Genomic DNA, 20,035 nt, shown 5'->3' on the forward strand with positions numbered 1-20,035 from the left:
TTGGCCTGTGTCTTAAAGCTTAACTTTCATCCTTTTTTATTTATTTGAGTTTACAGTAAAGACAAGCAGTTAAAGAAACAACATGGACTGATAACATTTGATTTATTGGTTTTCACATAAAATACAAAACCATGGATTTCTACACTCTACACATCATGCACTAAATTACATCGTGTTCCCTTTTTCTCTTTGACTTATTCCAATGAGAGGTCATCGCAGCAGTTAGAAGGTGACCTTACAACGTTTGAACTTTTATCTTAAGGTTCGGATCTGGACATCTCTACATTTTAGTTAGAGGACATCGGAAACGAGCTCGTGCTTGTGTTTGTGTTTTGCATGCGTTAATGTAATATGAATTGTTCTACACTGAGCTACCGGGTTTTTATTGAGTACACTTAATGTGGTGGTGGTGGTGGTGGTGGTGGTGTGGCTCTTCTGGCCTTCAGAACTGTGGATCTGGCCAGTGATCAATGCATCTTTTTTTTTTTTCCGTCTTTCCATCAAGATGCTTACCTGAGTTAAATATCACAGCAATGAACAAAGAAAATATCTTAACATTCACGTGTCAAAGTTTTGTAAAGATTGAAATCCAAGTAGTAAGCTAACTAGTCTTGTGTGTGTGTGTGGAGACAGAACTACAGCTGTTTCCATACTAAGCCAGACTGTTCTGTTCAAGCTTCCCCTCAGTGAGAAGCTGCTCTTCTCCTTTTTCCACTCAGATCCTAAAGATATTAACATCCTAGATGTGGCACCTTTAATCCACATGGGTTTGATTACCGTGACATGATCTCACAATAAATATAATACACTTATCAGAACGCATCAGCTTGATCGCTGGGGTCGAGCGCTTTGATGTGTGTGCCGTTTACTCTGTTTGAATTGAACTCTAAACTTTACATCTTTACACAACCACCGTATACAGGGTATCGGACCACGGCAAGCCGTCTGACTGAGGCGTTTCCACATACGCTCGTGTAGTTCGATTGCAGGAAGTGAATCAAACTTGTAGTATACTTGGAGTAGTGTGCAGCTGCCTTTTTTATTTTGGGTGCTACACTGAGCTGTGGACCAAAGGTGAAATGTTAAGTTCTAGAAATTTCTACCAAGAAACAATTTTGCTATTTTATAATTATCAAATTTCTAGATTAATTTCACACTTTCTCTGTGCTGTGCTTTTCACTTTCAGTTAAGTTTCTTTCCCTTTTTCTTTGAGTTTTCACGTGAATTTGAGTATTTATCGCTTTTTTATTCGTGTTCTTCAGTGCATTGTGAACTCAAATCAAACTAAAAGTGAACCAAAAGCATAAACTTCACTCTGATTTGTACTCAGCAAACAGACCTACTCTCTTTCTCATAAATGAGTGATTGCTGCTATAATTTTTGGCATTTGTTTCATCTGATATGATTTATCAAAAGCTGTGCTGTTCCATTATGTTAGCAAAATCTCGTTGAAACCTGTACAGTCTGATCTTCTTACCTTTTCACCCACTCTCTCATGAAGTATTTACAGGTCCTAAGCCAGAGCTAAACTCTTCATGATGTAGTATAATTCCTTACATCTACATTTCACATGACTGCTATTTCAGATTCTCTATCTGAACAAGAAATTAGGTTGATGAAGGTGGAGCACAGATAACGCTACTCTGTCTACAGATCTAAAATGGCCTCCCAGTGCAGGTGGGACTGTAAGAGAGTGCGAGCCAGGGGAATACACGAAGAGAGTGGGATGAAGGCGGTGTAGCACGGTACCCGCCCCGCGAGTGGAAACGGCTCGAGCGGTCCTGACTTATTTGGATCTACTGAAACACCGATTTAAGACAAAGCAGCAAAGATGGTGAGGTGGCGAAGGAGCAGCCGGAGACCGGGTTTGTGGGTTCTCCATCAGAACGTGCTGGAGGAAGTAGTGATGCGCCGTCCGATGTACACGCTGAGAGATATGAGGAGATAAAAATATATAAAGTGTTTAGGCATGCAGGATTACAGCAGTAGGTTCTGTTTCATATGTATTTAATAATTCTACCCGTAAGGTTTTTCAGTATTAAGGTTCATCATGAACATTTCTCAGCTGATTCTCTACTGTGATCGGAGTTCTTATAAAGTCAGGATGTGACGTTTGCGCTCCTTTGATATCCTCAGACAGAATGGTTTTGCTATTTTTCTAATTACTAATAATGAATCTGGCCTAAATATCGCATCAGTTTCTGACTAGACATCAAGCCACGTTTATGTTAACGCGCTGTCGGCTGCTGAGGTCTGTCCGTCGCCATGAGTTCACCTTCAATGTTTCACTCGGAACTTATTTCTTTTTTTATTATGAGAGAAGCAGATAAGAAGTGAAGGATCAAGTGTGCTATCGTGCCAAAGCCTCTACAGCTGACTGTACTGAAGTGAGGGGTCAATAACAGCTTACTCACTCTCTCACCAGACGAATACAATGCCATAAACCATGACAAATGCAATAAACAGTACATATAGGAGATCAGACTTCTAGGATCTGGATAGCAGGAAAAAAGAAAAAAGGCAAGTCGTCACCGAGTGTTAACTTGGGGTATAGAAATGTAAAATTTCCTGATTGTACTGCCTTTTTTTTTTTTACTTTATTACTGTATTTCTAACCAAATTAGGTTATGATCTTTATGCCAACTGAAAAACCATAGCAAAGAATTGTCACATATTAGAGTCCTAAGTGCAGTCATTATCTATGCTGTGTGTATTTATCAGGACACGACAAGCATCCTGTTATTGTGTCTTTAATGTAAATGTCTATGGATGTAAAACATATTACCAGAAAAGTATTTCTCTCAAAAATCTGAAAGCCACTACAGAACAAAAAATAAAACCCTTTATGTGGGAACTTTTATTATTATTATTATTATTATTATTATTATTATTATTATTATTATAGTGCAGAAACACAAGTTCTAAAGCTCATGGGGTCCTTTTTGAACTGGCCATGCGTACTTGTACCTAGTAGAGTGTTTTAATGCTGTAAGGGCCTATTTTTTTTGTCCAATTGTCCACTTAAATGGGCAGATTGTCTACTGCATCATTTAAAGAAAATGATGTACGTCATACGCTAAGGCTGTCACACTCGCCACATCACAACGGAACTCAATGTTTAAGGCAGACTTTAGAGTGATATATAATCAAGAGCACTTTCTAACTCCATTACAACTGAGGGAGTACGTTTATTAAGAATTGCGTTAATCCCTGCCGCACAGCTCCGGGAACTCGAATCACGGCTGAGCCTCACAGAAGCTCATCTGCACTGTACAAACGTGTTTGTGTGGTGGACGTCACTTACCCGAGCCCCACGGCGAGGATGTGAGAGACGATGAGAGAAGGTAGGAAGACTTTGAGGAACTCAGCAGAGAAGATTCCTCCCTTCTTCATCACGCTCGTGTTTCTGATACTCATGGTGCTGGAGCGTTTTGGCTGCTTCAGCAAGAACTCCCTGAAAACGAAAAAAAAGAAAAAGCAAAGAAATATTTTCTCTCTTCTTTTAAACAGTCAGACCCTAAAAACACACACAGAACATTCATTCATTTTCTACTGCTTATCCAAACTTCTCGGGTCACGGGGAGCCTGTGCCTATCTCAGGCATCATCGAGCATCAAGGCAGTGCCAACCCATCGCAGGGCACACACACACACTACGGACAATTTTCCAGAGATGCCAATCAACCTACCATGCATGTCTTTGGACCGGGGGAGGAAACCGGAGTACCCGGAGGAAACCCCTGAGGCACGGGGAAAACATGCAAACTCCACACACACAAGGCGGAGGCGGGAATCGAACCCCCAACCCTGTAGGTGTGAGGCGAACGTGCTAACCACTAAGCCACCATGCCCCCTAACACACACAACACGATGGAGCAAAAAGTTACTAACATTTAGCTTTTATAATTTAGAAAAAGAATTGTTTGGGGTAAATGTGCAGAAGACACACCGACACATTATTCCATTCAGTTTTAATCCCCTCCCACAAGAAGCTATATTAAGTGTCCTGATAGGAAGTAGCCCCTAAAGTTGAATCACAAATTTTCTGCCCATGGTTCAGTGCTCATGCTCACGTGCCCATTGTAGGTGCATTCGGCAGTGGACCGTCTTCCAGTTACGCAGCAAGCTGTGATGCATTGTGTTTTCTGACACTGTTCTATCATTAAGAGCTTTTCCAGAAATACTAAATGCAACAGTACCTATTCACTGGGCTTGGACCAGACGGCTACCTTTCACTCCCTAAAGCAAATCAGCAAGCCTTGGATGCACTGTCTTCCAGATTCCTAAAAAAAAACCTTGGCCTTGTGTACTGTATATGTTATTATGCAGCACAACACTGCCAAAAACACAGTGTAGGTTTTTGACCTCTGATCATTTTGCATTTAAATAATGTAGATTTCCTCTGGCTGAGAAAGTCAGAAAGAGCTAAAGTTTTTTTTTTTTTTTTTGTAGCAAGCCGCATTGTTTGTTATTCACAGACGCCTGTGTATACCTGCCCTAACATCTGATAACAGGGACTGATAACTTGTTTTGTAGAAGTGTCACATCATTAAACATGACCTTAAACAGACAAAATTGTTCAGTTTACAAATTGCTAATCACCATAATTGATTATTTTCCTATAACTGCTCACCAGCAACAACTGTAGTTGTTTTATAATGACAGTGATGTTGTAATCAGTATGTGCTACACAATATAGAGTTATCAGTAGAGTTCAGACAATTATTAAAATCATCAAACTGTATAGCGAGTGCATGATTTACTTGGGTGGGATGTTTTCGGGTCGACTCGACCAGTCCCATATCCAGTCAGCGTTTTTCTTCATGAGGTTGTCGACCTCTTTCCTCCTCTCCAGAAAGTCTTCATCGGACTGAACCAAACAAAACAGGTTAATTACCGTAAGCACATTTTTCATCCTTTTTACAAAGATTATGATGCTAATAATACAGTAATCACACCTACAGCAGGTTTGTTAGTAAGCTTTACTAATATCAAAACCTTTAAATTGGGCTGAGTAAATTCAGTCAATTCTAGAGCCAAGCGTCAATAAAATATACCTGTGAGCTGTTTTTCTCTGCTGAGCTGTGGATCTCTGATCCTTTGCTCAAGTGCAAAGGAGTCTGGGACCTTGGAGGACTAGAGGGGTAAAAGAAGACGACGTTCAAATGTGAGTCTCTTTATTTTCTTTGATATTTTCAGAAAAAAAGGTGTTCTGTAAATCTACCAAATTCTGTCGTCCTTGAGTTTCAGCTCGGTTAATAAATTAACCATAAAAGCAATGAACATTGCTGGATATTAATTAATCTCCTTGTGTTAGGGCAGACCTGTCACAGGGTAAACTCCCTCTGGAGCTGCTCCTGCCAGACTCGTGCTGAGCGTCCAGCAGCATCTTCTCCATGTCTCCAGAGGGAGCCTGATCCTCTACTGTTGCTTTAGGAGGCCCTCCAGCTCCGTTATTGAAGTGCAGCTCCACCCAAGAGCCTGCAATCATGCCATCATAAAAAGCAACATTCACACATTGTTCATGTCAGTCTGCTGCTGTTGTAAATAGGCCTTGGCTAATATTTATCCTATTTGACCATATTAAGGATTGGGCCTCAGTTTTTTTTACTGAGGACACCAGATATGCCACAAAGTAATACACTTTGAAGGTTAAGTGCATAGGTCTTTACATTGTTAGATATGCACTTGCATTACTATTACAGTTAACGTAATGATACCGTATCCTCTATAACACTATAATTCTACCTCTTAACACTATAATTGCAAAACAGGGTTTAAGTCACAGGGATTATTTGTGTCATGATTGGTTTATGCACTGTACTTTGTATTATACCAATATTACTACTAATCAGTGATGGTGGGTCACGAAATTGAATGGTTGGTGAACAAATATATGTCCTCTGTAACATACCATTCATTCAAGTTAGTTTATCTTAATATATTTTAATATATTTTAATCTGTGAATTATTTGTATTATAATGTTAAGCCAAACTCCTATTGTTAACTCCTATTTTGTCATATGACCATGGGTGAGTATGGTGGGTAGTCATGGCACGGAGGGCTTGAAATGCGGCGTCGAAAGAGAGCGGGAGGAGAAAAATAATAAAACAACAACCTCATCATCAGTGACAGGGCTACAGACACTAGGAAGCACGGCTGATATTGCCCTGATATTCTGGATCTGTTTTTTTTTCCCCCCATGGACATCATGCACATGAACAAAGCCAATACAACTCATGATTCTAATGATATTCATTGATATTATAAGGATAGAGACATATACGAATATTAGATGAAGGGCACCAGATCAACAAAGGACAGGTGTGTCTAAGCTGGTGTAAATATAGGCTGTAAATAGCTCTGCTCGTTCATCGTGTGCTCATCAGCCAATCACGTCGCAGCACTGACTCCGCCTTGTGACGTCATAGTCTGAATGGAGGAATGCGTTTCTCCCTCCATGCTGGTATTGTTGTTGTTGGTGGTGGTGTTAATCTACTGCCCATCACATACACATTTACAGAAATAATAATATACCGGAGGGTTTTAATAGACGTTTACGTCGCTGCGTTAATCACGTGTTTATAAAGCTTAATAATAATAATAATAATAATAATAATAATAATAATAATAATAACAATAATAATAATAAATTAATACATTTATTGTTATTATTATTATTATTATTATTATTATTATTATTATTATTATTATTATTAATAATAATAATAATAATAATAAGTCAATAATGTTAAGCCAAACTCCTATTGTTAATCCCTCTCATATTATTTAACCCTAAAGGTTTCAAAGCAACAGCAATAACAACCAAACACTTAATAATGCAGCTCTGGTTAAATCCCTCTCATGTTGACGTGACATTTATTCATTCTATATATTAAGAAGCTGTAAGAAATAACGATTTTTTTTTTTTTTACCTTGCAGGTTCTCTTCTGGAAGACTTTGTTTATCTGTCGACATGATGGCAGAAGGTCCAGTCAAACCTCAAACAATACAGTCTCCTTCAAGCTGCTTATTATTATTATTAGTATTATTATTATTATTATCTATGACGTTTAAATAGAGCCTGGTCGTGTTCAGACAGAGAGATGTACACAGACGCATTGGTCGCATCAGGTTTAGTCTTTAATGCCGCATAGACAGCGCACATGTATGTTCAGGTGACTCAGGAATCGGTTCTACTTCAATATAAAACCTGAACAAACACCGTGACGTCAGCTTCAGCTGCTCTGCTGGTGTGCGCTGATTGGTGAAATAGCTGCCCGTCAGGCTGAGAACCTCTAGATCCCGCCCATAAAGTCTGTGAACTACAAACGAGGTTGCCAGGTTTGGTAAAATACCGAAAGGTATGATAAATAATAAATAAATAATAAATAATAAATAATAAATAATAACAAAAACATTAAATAGTTATTACAAGTGCATTTAGACGTGATTATTATTAAGTCATGCTTGTCACATTTTTAAAGACTGTTGTTTTACTTTCTTTTTTTTATTTTATTTTATTTTGAAGATGAATCAGAATCAGAATCAGGTTTATTGCCCAAGTGTGTTGACACACACAAGGAATTTGGTTTCGGCTGTTTGTGACTCTCAAAAGTACAAACATAAATAACACTATACTATACAAACTATACAAGACAATGCAGACGATGAGATACAATATAGACAGAATGAGTATTAAATATGAATATAGAATATGAACATGAAGTGTTATGTACATAACGTGTGGGAGTGCAAATAACAATATTGCGCAATATGTTTTTTGTACAATATATAGCAGCAGTAATGTGTGTAATATATAAAGATGATTTGATGACTGACAGTCCTGATAATGCAGTATTTATAGATTTGAAGCAGTGAATATAATTATGGTGAGTTGTTGATCAGGGTGATGAAAGAGGTTGTTGTGTCCAGGGTGCGAAGGGTCAGTGATGATTTTTCCTGCCCGGTTTCTGGATCTTGTGTCGTACAAGTCCTGGAAAGTGGACACCTCCCAATCTTACCTATTGTTTCCTGCCTGTCAGGAAGCTGGTGATCCACTGACAGATGGAAGGGGGTTTAGTGTGCCTTAGGATTTTTGTGTGGAGAATTTCCAGAATTATAATATTAAAAGCCGTTTAGAAGTCAAAAATGACCTCGAAACCCTTTGTAGTTAATGTCTAAAATATAAGTGGGCAGTATATGACCTTCATTTACATTTAGCAGACACCCTTATCCAGAGCGACTTACATTTTATCTTATTTTCATACAACCGAGGGTTAAGGGCCTTGCTCAGGGGCCCAGTAGTAGCAACTTAATGGAAAGGGGAATTGAACTCACAACCTACCGATTGGTAGTCCAGCACCTTAACCACTAGGCTACCATATCCCACCTTCAGTTAGGCTAAATCAAATACTTTGGTTGAGCTAGACATAAAAATTCTTGCTCCATCTTTTTAGTGTGTACTGCCAGTGCATACAGAAACTCCATGCTATAATGTATGTAAACACGCATGATGTACACAGATGTGGGGTGTGGCAAAAGTCTTTGTTTACTATCCATACTTTATTGGATTATTGGATTATTGGATAATTTCCTCTATTTGAGTGCTACATAACTATATTTCCCTTTAAAATCTATTTCTAAAGTCATGATGTGTATTTTACAGCTTTTTTATTACTAACAAATCTTTAACAGATGTGTCAACAGGACCTAACAAATTTAATCCAGACCTTATACTGCTATGAATATATTTTATTTAACAAGGCAAGTTGTATTGTGACAGCCAGCAATTAACATTCAGCTAGTTTGTATAATAATTGAGTTATCGACCTAGCTAACATTAAAAGATAAGGAATAAAACTAAAGTTTGTTAGCATAAGTTAATGTTTTTCCACATTCCTTAGTTGCTTGGTGAAACAGGCACTAATTTATCGTCAGTAACAAAGATTAGTACATAAATCGAAGCAGATGTATTTTTTAGGACACAGGTCAGAGCGCAGGGTCAGACATGATACAACACTCGTGTAGTAAAGAGGGTTCAGGTCCTTGCTTGAGGGCCCAACAGTAGCAGTTTGGAGGGCCAAGGGCTTGAACCCCTGACCTTCCAGTGAATAACCAAGACCCTTAACCGTTTGAGTTCACATTCATACTTTATGAATCTTAAAGTCAATTTTACACTTGATAAGTTTGTACTTGACTTGAATAAAGAATTTTATGCTTTACTTAAACTCCTACCAGACTATTTGTTTCAGCCCGTAATTCCACCTTTTTGATGATTGTACATCTTTGTGTCTATACTGTATACCATTATAAATGTGTGTGTTTGTAAGATCCTTAAATCTTTAAATTGACAGTAACCTAACAACACAGTAACGACTGAGTAGTTTTAAAGTTTACCTTTTATAGAGTTACTTACAGTACGATATTTCCTACAGTACAGTAACTAAAAGTAAAACCAGAATATTGGTTCACAATGTCTCATCAAATTAGCACAAGAAATAGACTCTTCCTCTGAGTTTCCTGTATTGCTGTCATATTTACCAGTTAACCATTTACCCAGATGTTACATACCCAATACAGCTAATTAAATCTGGGGTAAGTTGTCATTTCTTGGCGGGTTGCAGCATAAGTAACTCTAAATGCACATCTACAATCAGAAAGTTCCTATCAGAAAACCAGCAATTTATATAAATGTAATTATTCATCTTATTACACATCTGACTTTGTGGTAAGGACATAATTCTGTTCGATACTGAACATTTATCATTTATACAAATATTATCATATTTGAGTTGAAAATGTATTAAAAAAAAGGCTGTAATTTTGACTGTAATTCATAGGTAGCCTACTGTGTACTGATTAAAAGCTTGTGAGTTTGAATCCCACAAGCTGCCACTCCTGAGCAAGGCCCTTTACCCTCAATTGCACAGTTGTAAAAATGAGATTAAATTTAAGTTGCTCTGGAAAAGGTTGTACGTTAAATGCCATAAATGCATATAGCATTGTAGTTACATTGTAATTACAATTGTAAGTAACTGCATGGTATTAGATAGACTTACTAATGTGTGATCTATAAAAAGGTACAATTACACAATCAGGACAGGTCTAAAAACACATTTATGTGATGCTTATATAATATGTTCACCCGCATGTGTTGTTATATGTATAGTGTGTCCAAAAAGCCAGAAACCAATGGGAGTAGGTTTGATTCATGCCTACAAAGTCAAAAACAGTTCAACACCCACTTGCCTCAAAACATTTATCTAACCCAACACTGCACCATGATCTCTCTGATCCTCTAGCATTACTAAACTGATCCCAGCATCTCTCAGAGTACGATGAAGACATGCATTAAAACTTTTCTCTGTTCTTGCACCCAGGTGGTGGTATGAACCTCCCCTAGATGTTTAAACAGCTGCATCACTCGATGTCACCCTGTAGATTTTAATAAAATAAAGCAAAAATAAATAAAATTGAAGTAAAAGATAATGTTAATTAAAATGTAGTGACTGTAACAAATGATGGCAACTGGAAATGTAACCAAGTGTTAGGAAAGAAATGACACGTGACTAATGTTTTGTCTAGAGAACTTATCAATCCATTAAAGTTTTTTGGGTTATGCAGGAGCCTTTTAGATCTTTTGGTAAATCTATTCACAAACTACAGTAGCAGATCATTACTCATTCTTGATTATTATAGGAACTGTTATTAAACTATCAGGAATTTTTTTTTATGAAATGTCAAACTTCCTTGCTGATAATAATGTATGTCACTAGAATAATCCCATTGTACATCATTTGTCTCTTTAGCACCACCTGGAGGAGTGGAGTGTGTGTGTGTGTGTGTGTGTGTGTGTGTGTGTGTGTGTGTGTGTGTGTGTGTGTGTGTGTGTGTGTGTGTGTGTGTGTGTGTGTGTGTGTGTGTGTGTGTGATAATGGTTATTCCTGTTATACAATTCAGGTTCACACAGTCAGTGTCAGGTGACATCCTGTTCATACACCAGTGTAACAGATATTTATGAGCTGGACATTATGGCATTATTAATGTTTTTTTTTTTTTTTTTTAAATCATGTTTGAAAATTTGTGCATGTATTTTTCCCATGCACATGCAGCGTAGTGGCCAGCAGGTGGTGAAAAGAGCCATGAGTTCTCTCTATATCACACACACACACACACACACACACACACACACACACACACACACTGCTCCCCAGGAGATAACAGCATCTGAGCTCACAGCGTCGTGCATCCAAACAGTGTGTCTTGCAACACACTGCTAAGCTCCTCTGTGTATATGTCTGTAGATGTTTGTGTATGTGCATGTGCTTTGACCGCTGCTACCGCCTCCTCCTCCTCCTCCTCCTCCTCCTCCTCCACCTCTCTTCCTCTCCTCCACTCTGCTGCCAGCTTCATCCCGCGCTCCATCAGGGTTGAGGGTGTGTTTATGGTAAGCGCCCAGCCCTTCTCTCTCCCTCTCTCACTCTCTCTCTCTTTCTCTCTCTCCTTCAAAAATCTCCCACTCCAAAACTCCTCCTTTGGCAGTTCTCCTTTCTTTTTTATTTCCTCCTGACTGTTGCTCTTTCTGATGAATCATTGTCCCCCGGCTCAGTTGTGAAGCCGGCTGTGCTTGGCGTTGCATCCATCCTCTCTGGCTTTGCAGAAGAGGACAGAAAAAAAAACTGAGATGAAATGATATAAGAGGAGATGAGAGGAGAACAGAGGGATGCTGAAACGTCCGTATGAAGCTCTGGGCATGACAGCACATCCGTTCTCGTTTCAGAGCGTGTGCTACGACTCACTGAGGATGACGGAGGATCCGGCTGCAGCACGCAGATCGAAAACGCAGCACAATCAGGATCAGGATCTGCAGGTTGGCATTATTGCTGTTCTCTGCATGCATTCAAGCGGAACTGTTCCTATTTTCTGTGCCGATAGCAGGGATCATACGCATTTTACAGAGATGCAGCTTACCTGTTAACGATCTTGATCACGGCCTGCTGGACCGCAAGCTGCCACAGCAAATGAGAAATTAGGATCCTGTATCAGATACTGTATAGCTGCAACAACTTGGTAAATACATTTTACAGCAATGATGCTCCAACAGTCAGGTTATTTTTAGACAGATATGAGCTTAGATTGTATTGCTAAAGGCTGGTTCTCCTCAGTTGACCTGTCTGTTTTAAATTCCTGTTTCTGACAAAAAGATGCTGTTTGTCCAGGTTTGCATCTAGTTTTTTAATGCATTTGTCAATGATTTAATATCATCTGGATGGTGGAATACTGTAAAAGTGCTTAAATTATCCTATCCAAGTCAAATCATTGAATAATCTAATCAGATTGAGGAGATGTTTTTGGAATGATAGCTATATATACATACACACATATATAACGTATGTATAAACATATATATATATATATATATATATATATATATATATATATATATATATATATATATATATATATATATATATGGTTGTAATGAAGAGATTAAAGTTTTAAATGTATCATCCAGGTATTGATTAGTGTTCACAGAGTTCACCTGTTTAGGGGATTTGTGAGTTTGGCTCAAATCTTATAGGCATAAATTTAATAATTAGATGGAAAAATGGATCTCGGTATTTAGATTTAGGTTTTATATTCATCGATGATCACTGTAGTGGTTTCATCATTGTAGAAAGTTTTTTGTATTTTACCTACAAAATCACACATTCTGTTGTGGGTTTGAAGAAATCATGTTCCTAGAAGATCAACTCTAGACTTTCTTTCTTTCTTTCTTTCTTTCTTTCTTTCTTTCTTTCTTTCTTTCTTTCTTTCTTTCTTTTTTACTATTTAACTATTGAATAGACCATAAATAAAAGAATAATAAAAAATAATAGAATTTATTAATTTTTATCATTTGTTATTCAATCTTTTTGCAATTCCTCCTTCTTTTATTTTGCAAAACGTATTTACTAGGGAGTAGATACTTGTATCTTGTATCTACTCCTTACACTATACATGTAATCTGATTATAAAGGGATCAGATCGCATGTCTGCTCTGGGCTTCAACCCCTGAAGAACTACAAATTATGACATATGATAAACAACAACAACAAAAAAAATCCCTACTCTTACATAAAGTATCCACTAATTGTCCATCGTCATACTGAATGAATTTGAATGGTGAGCTCAGTCACATGATCAATGACCCACCCCAGGCTCTGAGGGGGTATAAATCAGCAACCTCTGAATAAGTGATGCTCTTTAACACATTACTCAATGTGGTGTGTGTTTGAAACTGAATTATGAATGAAAACTACACAGTGAATAGTCCTCACAGCCCTCAAAACATGCTGAGTCATAGTGCTTAGAGGTGATTAAAGGGTTAAATCACCCTTGTTTCAAAATTGCCTCATGCAGAGTGGCAATAATCCTACAAATCTTTCACTCTGGGAATTGTCTTGTTGTTTATTTAGATTTTTTTTTTTTTTTTAGTGTTGTACCTTGGTAATCTACAGCTTTTGAATAATTTAAACAATGAGCCCCTTTATATGTCATTCAGCCTGTAACTAGCTGCAAATCCACTTGCTTACCATATTTCACAGTCATGCTCCATTTTTCCCCTGACAGAAACATTTAAATGTCTTAAAGCATTCAGTACACTAAGCATTTCACTCCTGCTGTGATGAAAACCCTGAGATTTTTCCGCATCACATCACAGGAAGGAATACGTCAGCATTTTTCATAATCTTTATCTACTGCATCTGTAGTATATGAGGGATTACCACAGACAACCATTCAGGAAACAACAACAACAACAACAACAACAACAACAACAAAATCGATAGCTTGTTTTCTCAAAATTAAATTCAGTAGATAAACTTTTAATATGCGAATATATAATGCTAGAATATTATAATCTAGTCCTGTGACACTTGCCATAAAGGGCTTAGGATGAGACAGACATGAGAGGAAATTTTAGCAAAAGCTGTTCTTGTCTACTTTTTAAACACTGTGGCAATAATATATAAAGTTCATTATAGTTCTATAATTATAGTACACTTTCCCAAATATTTATACCATCAAATGAAAACATCCCTGCACTTTCTTCCATATTTACATCAATTTAGCCTCTTTAATAAAAGTCAGACAAATAATTACATTTCTAAAAAATTGAGCTTAATTTATATATATACAGTATATTACAACAAATGCCCTTAGACTGACATTATAACTAAGACGTGTCTGTCTTTGGTACTTAGTGGTTATTAAGATGTGACTCCAGCCTCTTGTATGTCATGGAGCTGTACTGTAAGTCTTTCTAAACAGACTGATGCCAGGAGGATTGTCCATTTCTCCTTAGGCAAAATGAACCCAACTTAACTAAACAGAGCTGATCACAAATTCATCACACTTCCAGAGAGACAGAGGGCAGAGAGAAAGCATTAATGCAGTAATTTTGCCTCCTGTTTCATGCTTTATCTTTTGTACCATGAAATCTAATGCTCTCTTAGTCATGTGCTCTGGATAAATTTGGATAATCCATCTATCCCTTCACCAAATCCATCCATCCATCCATCCATCCATCCATCCATCCATCCATCCATCCATTTTGTGTATATTTTATTTTACAAGGCAGGGGACACCCTGGACAGCTATCACAGGGCACGATCACACACCCATCCAAACACTGCAGACAACGTAGAGATGCCACTCAGCCTATGACATATGTCTTTGAAATGAGATAGGACGCTGGAATACCCAGAGGAACCCCCTTAAGCATGGGATGAAAACGCAAACTTTGGGAATCAAACTCGCAACCCTATGTCCCATACATTAACATGTATATCTGTTACATACAATCTGTTACATTAAATATCAAAATAAGTCATATAAGAGAAATATTTCCACCAAGAACCAGAGACCTGATCAATATTAAAAATTAATAAAAAAAAGTGTTGTTATTTTTGTATGCTTAAGAAAGGACATCATTTCTGTCCTGGCTTCTGTCCTGGGAGCACTAGGGTGTTTAATAGTGAAGGTGTTTAATATTAGGCAGCACTAAATCATCATTTGATCTATGCTCATTTAAGCATTGTTGTTACAAGTTGCTAATTTCCTGCACTGTAGTCTTGGCCTGAAAATATCAAGTCTGTATTGAAGCTGGGGGCACGGTGGCTTAGTGGTTAGCACATTTGCCTCACACCTCCCCCGTGCCTCGGGGGTTTCCTCCGGGTACTCCGGTTTCCTCCCCCGGTCGAAAGACATGCATGGTAGGTCGATTGGCATCTCTGCAAAATTGTCTGTAGTGTGTGAGTGAGTGAATGAGAGTGTGTGAGTGCCCTGCAATGGGTTGCCACTCTATCCAGTGTGTATCCTGCCTTGATACCCGATGACGCCTGAGATAGGCACAGGCTCCCCGTGACCCGAGAAGTTCAGATAAGCGATAGAAAATGAATGAATGTATTGAAGCTGTGAGTCAGTAGTGCACTTACATATTTTAAAGTGACTTCCTGTTTTCTGAGAACACAATTAGATGAGATTTTCTAGAATAAAGTGTCAGGAATAATTTGCACCCAGAATGTAAGAGCTCATGAATGCAGATGACAGAAACGGAGAAGAAAATTTAGCTGCATTATGATTTGGCTGCAAGCCATGATTTTATGTGCTATTCACGCTTTTAGGGCATGAATGTAAAATCAACTCACTGACACACACACACACACACACACACACACACACACACACACACACACACACACACACACACACACACACACACACACTCATGTTGTAGCTAGGGTTCTGCTTTTTCCTATAATCTGATACATATAATCTGATTTAATAAATTGTGCATTTATATTAAAAGGAATTTATTAATAAACCTTTCCCTTATCCCATATAATTTGTGTTTGTTTTAACACAAAATAAATAATTTAGCTTTGTGAGGCATGCATATACTGCATGAAATAAATTCTTAATAATTTATTCTTTAATAAATTCTTTAATAAAGTCTTATTAAATCGGAAGTGTAAAACTTAGACTTTCTAATTCACCTCAGTTGTCATCTTATGTTCAAGTTGTACCATTATCTTATAGCCACCTTTCCAGACTGAAGAAAGTAATACCAGCTACTACCATGTTAGGCTCTGATGTATATGTTTGTTGGACTTTATATATAAAACAGTGAGTCGCTCAGCATCAAGAATCACATAATTAAGTCTACTTAATCTACAGATTAAACCTATTGAATAAACTGACATGGATTGTGGCCCAGTAAACTGACATGGATGTTCTCCAGTTTCGTTCCTCCTGCCAAAAACATGGCAATAGTTGGACGATAAATTGCTCCAAAGGAAGAATGAATGGGTGAATGAATGTGTGTATATGCATGATGTCTTACGATGGAATGGGATACTGTACCCGAGTTTGTTCACACATCACACTCAGTGTTCCCAGGATAGACTTCTGATCCTCTGTGACCCTGACCAGGATAAAGTAGTTACTGTGAATAAATGAATGAATGAACAGATGAATGAAGGAATAAATGTGATTTCTTATCAAGTTAAAGTAACAAACAATGAATATTAAATAATACCCTGGAGGCTGCAGGTCTAAAGCAAAACTAAAGCAAGATACATAAGAACATATTTCATTCATTCATTCATTCATTCATTCATTCATTCATTCATTCATTCATTCATTCATTCATTCATTTATTCATTCATTCATTCATTCATTTATTCAAACGATCACTATAAGTTAATCTTTCTGATATTGCTATTTATTGTATGTTGCATATTTTGCTTTTTTTATTTATGTTTAAATTAAAATACTTTATTCACTTACATTGATTTTTTTGTTGTTGTTAATTGATTTTTATTTTTTAGTCTCATTCAGCTACATACTTACGATCTAAAACAGCATCCTTTAATACAATCTCGGAGCAAGGAAACTCTGCATATGTGCTTGACTAGAAAGTTCACAGCTACAATTTCAGTAATGTCTCTCAGCTCTATTGCTTAGGGAAATGTCATGTATTAGATTTGATTAGATTATGTATCAGACAATGTTTTAAAGAGGATTAATGCATACAGACAGGATTAACTGTAAGAAACTCATACAGATATTTTTATTCACTCTTAAGCAAGAACTGTAATTCTGAAATGAACACCTATTGAATGCAAAAAGCAAGACCTTGTATTTAGCATAAAAAGTTACATATATTGACCTTTACACCATATAAGTTCTAAAGAAAACAAATGAGATGTATTAGATATATTTTAAGAACATGTAGAAGCGTTTCCGTGGTCTGTGCTCAGAATCACAAAGAGAATTAATATTTTAGAAACAAACACCAAGTACAAATAGAACTCAGTAGTAACCACACAGTGGCTGTGTTTAATCTATTATCAGGGACAATGTGTCTGGGGAAAAAATGACCTTCAATACATTATCTGTTCTTGACATGGTGCCCTTATTTCCATAGATACAATTTCAGTAATAAGACCAATTTTCTGTAATTAAACATTTTTTCCTATGCTTTCCTTTGGGATTTAAGCAGTATGACCATTACTGATGCTCAGTGTGCCCATGGCTTGTTAAAATGTAGCTCATGTTTGTGTTTTCAAAAGCGTACAGTGGCATGCTGTCAGGGGTTCTAGGCTGAAAGAATATGTCACATGTATTAAAGCAATACCATGTCTCAGCAGTCTGTGCAGAATGTGTTTCAAAGAGATTTTAGCACACTATTGCTTTTTATGACTTTCCCCTACTGAGAGATTACCTTTATTCTGACAAAATATGATTCACTGAAAAATGCTAATTTTTTTTCTCATTATGGACTCTAAGAAAAGCATAAAAACAGATCAACAGATTTTTTCACACAGAAATATATGTATAATATACATGTATAATATACCAATATTAATACTATGTGACTTGATCACATTCATTCTACACTATTTTAATTAAGAAACACGTTTAAATTAAGATTAATATAAGCAATGAAATCACATAAAAACATTTGTTATGTATACACTGATATTCTTTTCTTAAATCTGACCACACATTCTTTTTTTTCATCGTTCTGATATAAAACAGACTATTTTCCAATAACAGCAGATTTTGCAGTGTTTTATTCCTTTTATAATGATTAGGCATCATACATTTTAACAATGTATAGTTAGTTCAAAATTGATATTATGACACTTCCACATGTATGTTATAGCAGCATTGTTCCTTTTCTAGACTCTCTTTTTTCTCTCTTTTCTTTAATTAGACAAAGCAATGTCGCATGACATGTTTGCTGAGAAACTGAAAAAAAAAAAAAGACAAAACACTGGAGACTCCTTGCAATAAATAAATAAATAAATAAATAAATAAATAAATAAATAAATAAATAAATAAAATACTCCTCTCAGTAAATTCTCAACAATTACACTACACAATTGTATTTTTTTTTATTTGTTTATGTAGTCTGAGAGTCTGGCATTCACAATCCTACTGTATGTATATTAATCTATAATAATTTATGCTGTAATGAGCAACTCAAAGTGTAACAGCCTGTTATTTCAGTCATATCATAGTGATTTGACAATTATTTCAATTATTATTATTTATGAACATATCACAAACAAATCATACTTTTAACTGTTTATAGTTACAATCAATATAAAAGAGCATCTTTGAGATAAGTTAGTTCTTGTTATTGCTTATATCACAGCATTTGTGTTATTATGTTATGTTATGTTATTAAGCATTTATTCACTCATCACACTATTTTTCTTGAAGCTAATAGGACAATTTTGCAGTTTGTCGGGTTACTGAAAAAACAGAAAGATTCTTTTGTTGGGGAACTTATTGACTATTTTGTTATAAAGTGTCTGACTCCTGAGACTCTTTCCATAAATTATATATCTCAAATGTTACACATACAACAGAAAACCACTTCACAAATATATCTGAAAATGTGTATATGTTAACATGTTGTTTTTCTTTATTTGTTTATTATTAGCTTTATATTATGTGGATTATATTGTCTGCCGTAAAATTCCCAATGAGCTGTGAAATTAATCAACAGCACAGGGGCTTAGTAATTATTAATTATTGTTCACGATGTACAGTATGAAACAATACATTTCATCCAAACACATACTGTTAGAGCATCTAATTAATCATACTGTGGATTCATGAAGAAATGCTGATACTACAGTACAAGAAGGGTCTGGTGAAGGCTGCTCAGGCTGCTCAGGCCAAGAGATCCAGGCAAAACTGCTGTATTTGAGGTATTGTGTTAATGTCACTCACTGCTGTGAGTTTGGCATAAAACAAAAAGGATCCTCAAACATAAAAGCACACACGCTGGCATACACATGTATTTAGCTGTTGGAATATTCTGCACATGCATCAACATCCATTTGCCAACGAGTGAGATATTATAATGTTATCATGCATTTATTTTAAAATCTACTTTAAATCTGCACATTTCCAAAAACCAAACATGGGTTACATTTTCTTTTAAAGAGGAAAAGTTTTAAATGTTTGATTGTGGATCTATTGAATGCTAAAAAAAAAAAAAAATAACTTTTGATTTTTATATTTGTGGTTTGTCAAGTGAGTTTTTATGTTATCTGTGTCTGGTTTAGTTTAGTTTAGTCCAGCTCATTTAAGTGACAACTGTTGGATTCTTCAGATTTGGTGGTCAAACCTAGCATTACATTGGTCCAACATGAAACTACTCCATTTACCAGACACTTGTATCCAGAGTGACTTACACTTTTGTTAAGAGCCTCGATGAGGGACCCAGCAGTGGCAGCTTGGTAGACCTGGGATTCAAACCCACAACCTGCTAATCCAATGCCTTAAACCAGTAAGTTACCACAACCCCACTAGAGAACGCGTATGAGTATGAGAGTATGATCAGATCATTCTGCTTCCATGAAACCTTAATATTAGCATGGCTTTGCAGATTAAAACATGAGACAGTGATTAGGGTCCTTCTAGGATTAGATACAAGAAAGTTCTGCCTGCCTCTGCCTGCTTTTAAGGA

General features: G+C 36.6%; 2 protein-coding genes across 10 annotated transcripts in view; one reads left to right on the forward strand and one right to left on the reverse strand.

Annotated features, from left to right (window-relative positions):
- Nucleotides 1-85: 85 nt before the first annotated feature.
- bnip3 (BCL2 interacting protein 3) lies at nucleotides 86-7,208 on the reverse strand. The gene is made up of 6 exons (XM_027163085.2): nucleotides 6,936-7,208; nucleotides 5,324-5,480; nucleotides 5,057-5,135; nucleotides 4,763-4,869; nucleotides 3,305-3,454; nucleotides 86-1,927 (listed from the first exon to the last, which is right to left on the reverse strand). Exons 1-6 carry the CDS (start codon nucleotides 6,976-6,978, stop codon nucleotides 1,882-1,884), a joined length of 582 nt encoding a protein of 193 aa, XP_027018886.2. The 5' UTR covers nucleotides 6,979-7,208; the 3' UTR covers nucleotides 86-1,881.
- Nucleotides 7,209-11,469: 4,261 nt separating this feature from the next.
- The window catches only part of jakmip3 (Janus kinase and microtubule interacting protein 3), a 43,628-nt gene continuing 35,062 nt past the window's right edge, over nucleotides 11,470-20,035 (forward strand). For 4 of the 9 annotated variants that reach the window (XM_047816930.1, XM_047816929.1, XM_027163066.2 and 1 more), the window contains exon 1: nucleotides 11,470-11,872. The gene's annotated coding sequence lies outside the window, so the exon portion shown is untranslated. The remainder of the gene's footprint in view (nucleotides 11,873-20,035) is intronic. The other 5 variants (XM_047816931.1, XM_047816938.1, XM_047816934.1 and 2 more) reach the window with 2 other exon arrangements.

This window comes from Tachysurus fulvidraco, chromosome 8, assembly GCF_022655615.1.
Source record: "Tachysurus fulvidraco isolate hzauxx_2018 chromosome 8, HZAU_PFXX_2.0, whole genome shotgun sequence".
Lineage (NCBI taxonomy): Eukaryota > Metazoa > Chordata > Actinopteri > Siluriformes > Bagridae > Tachysurus > Tachysurus fulvidraco.

Bases quoted from the DNA above. Each gene is read 5' to 3' on its own strand.
- bnip3 (XM_027163085.2), bottom strand. From the start codon at position 6,978: ATGTCGACAGATAAACAAAGTCTTCCAGAAGAGAACCTGCAAG. The intron at 5,481-6,935 runs GTAAAAAAAAAA...GCATGATTGCAG, and splicing joins TCCAGAAGAGAACCTGCAAG to GCTCTTGGGTGGAGCTGCAC. The intron at 3,455-4,762 runs GTAAATCATGCA...TTTCGTTTTCAG, and splicing joins CCCGAAAACATCCCACCCAA to GGAGTTCTTGCTGAAGCAGC.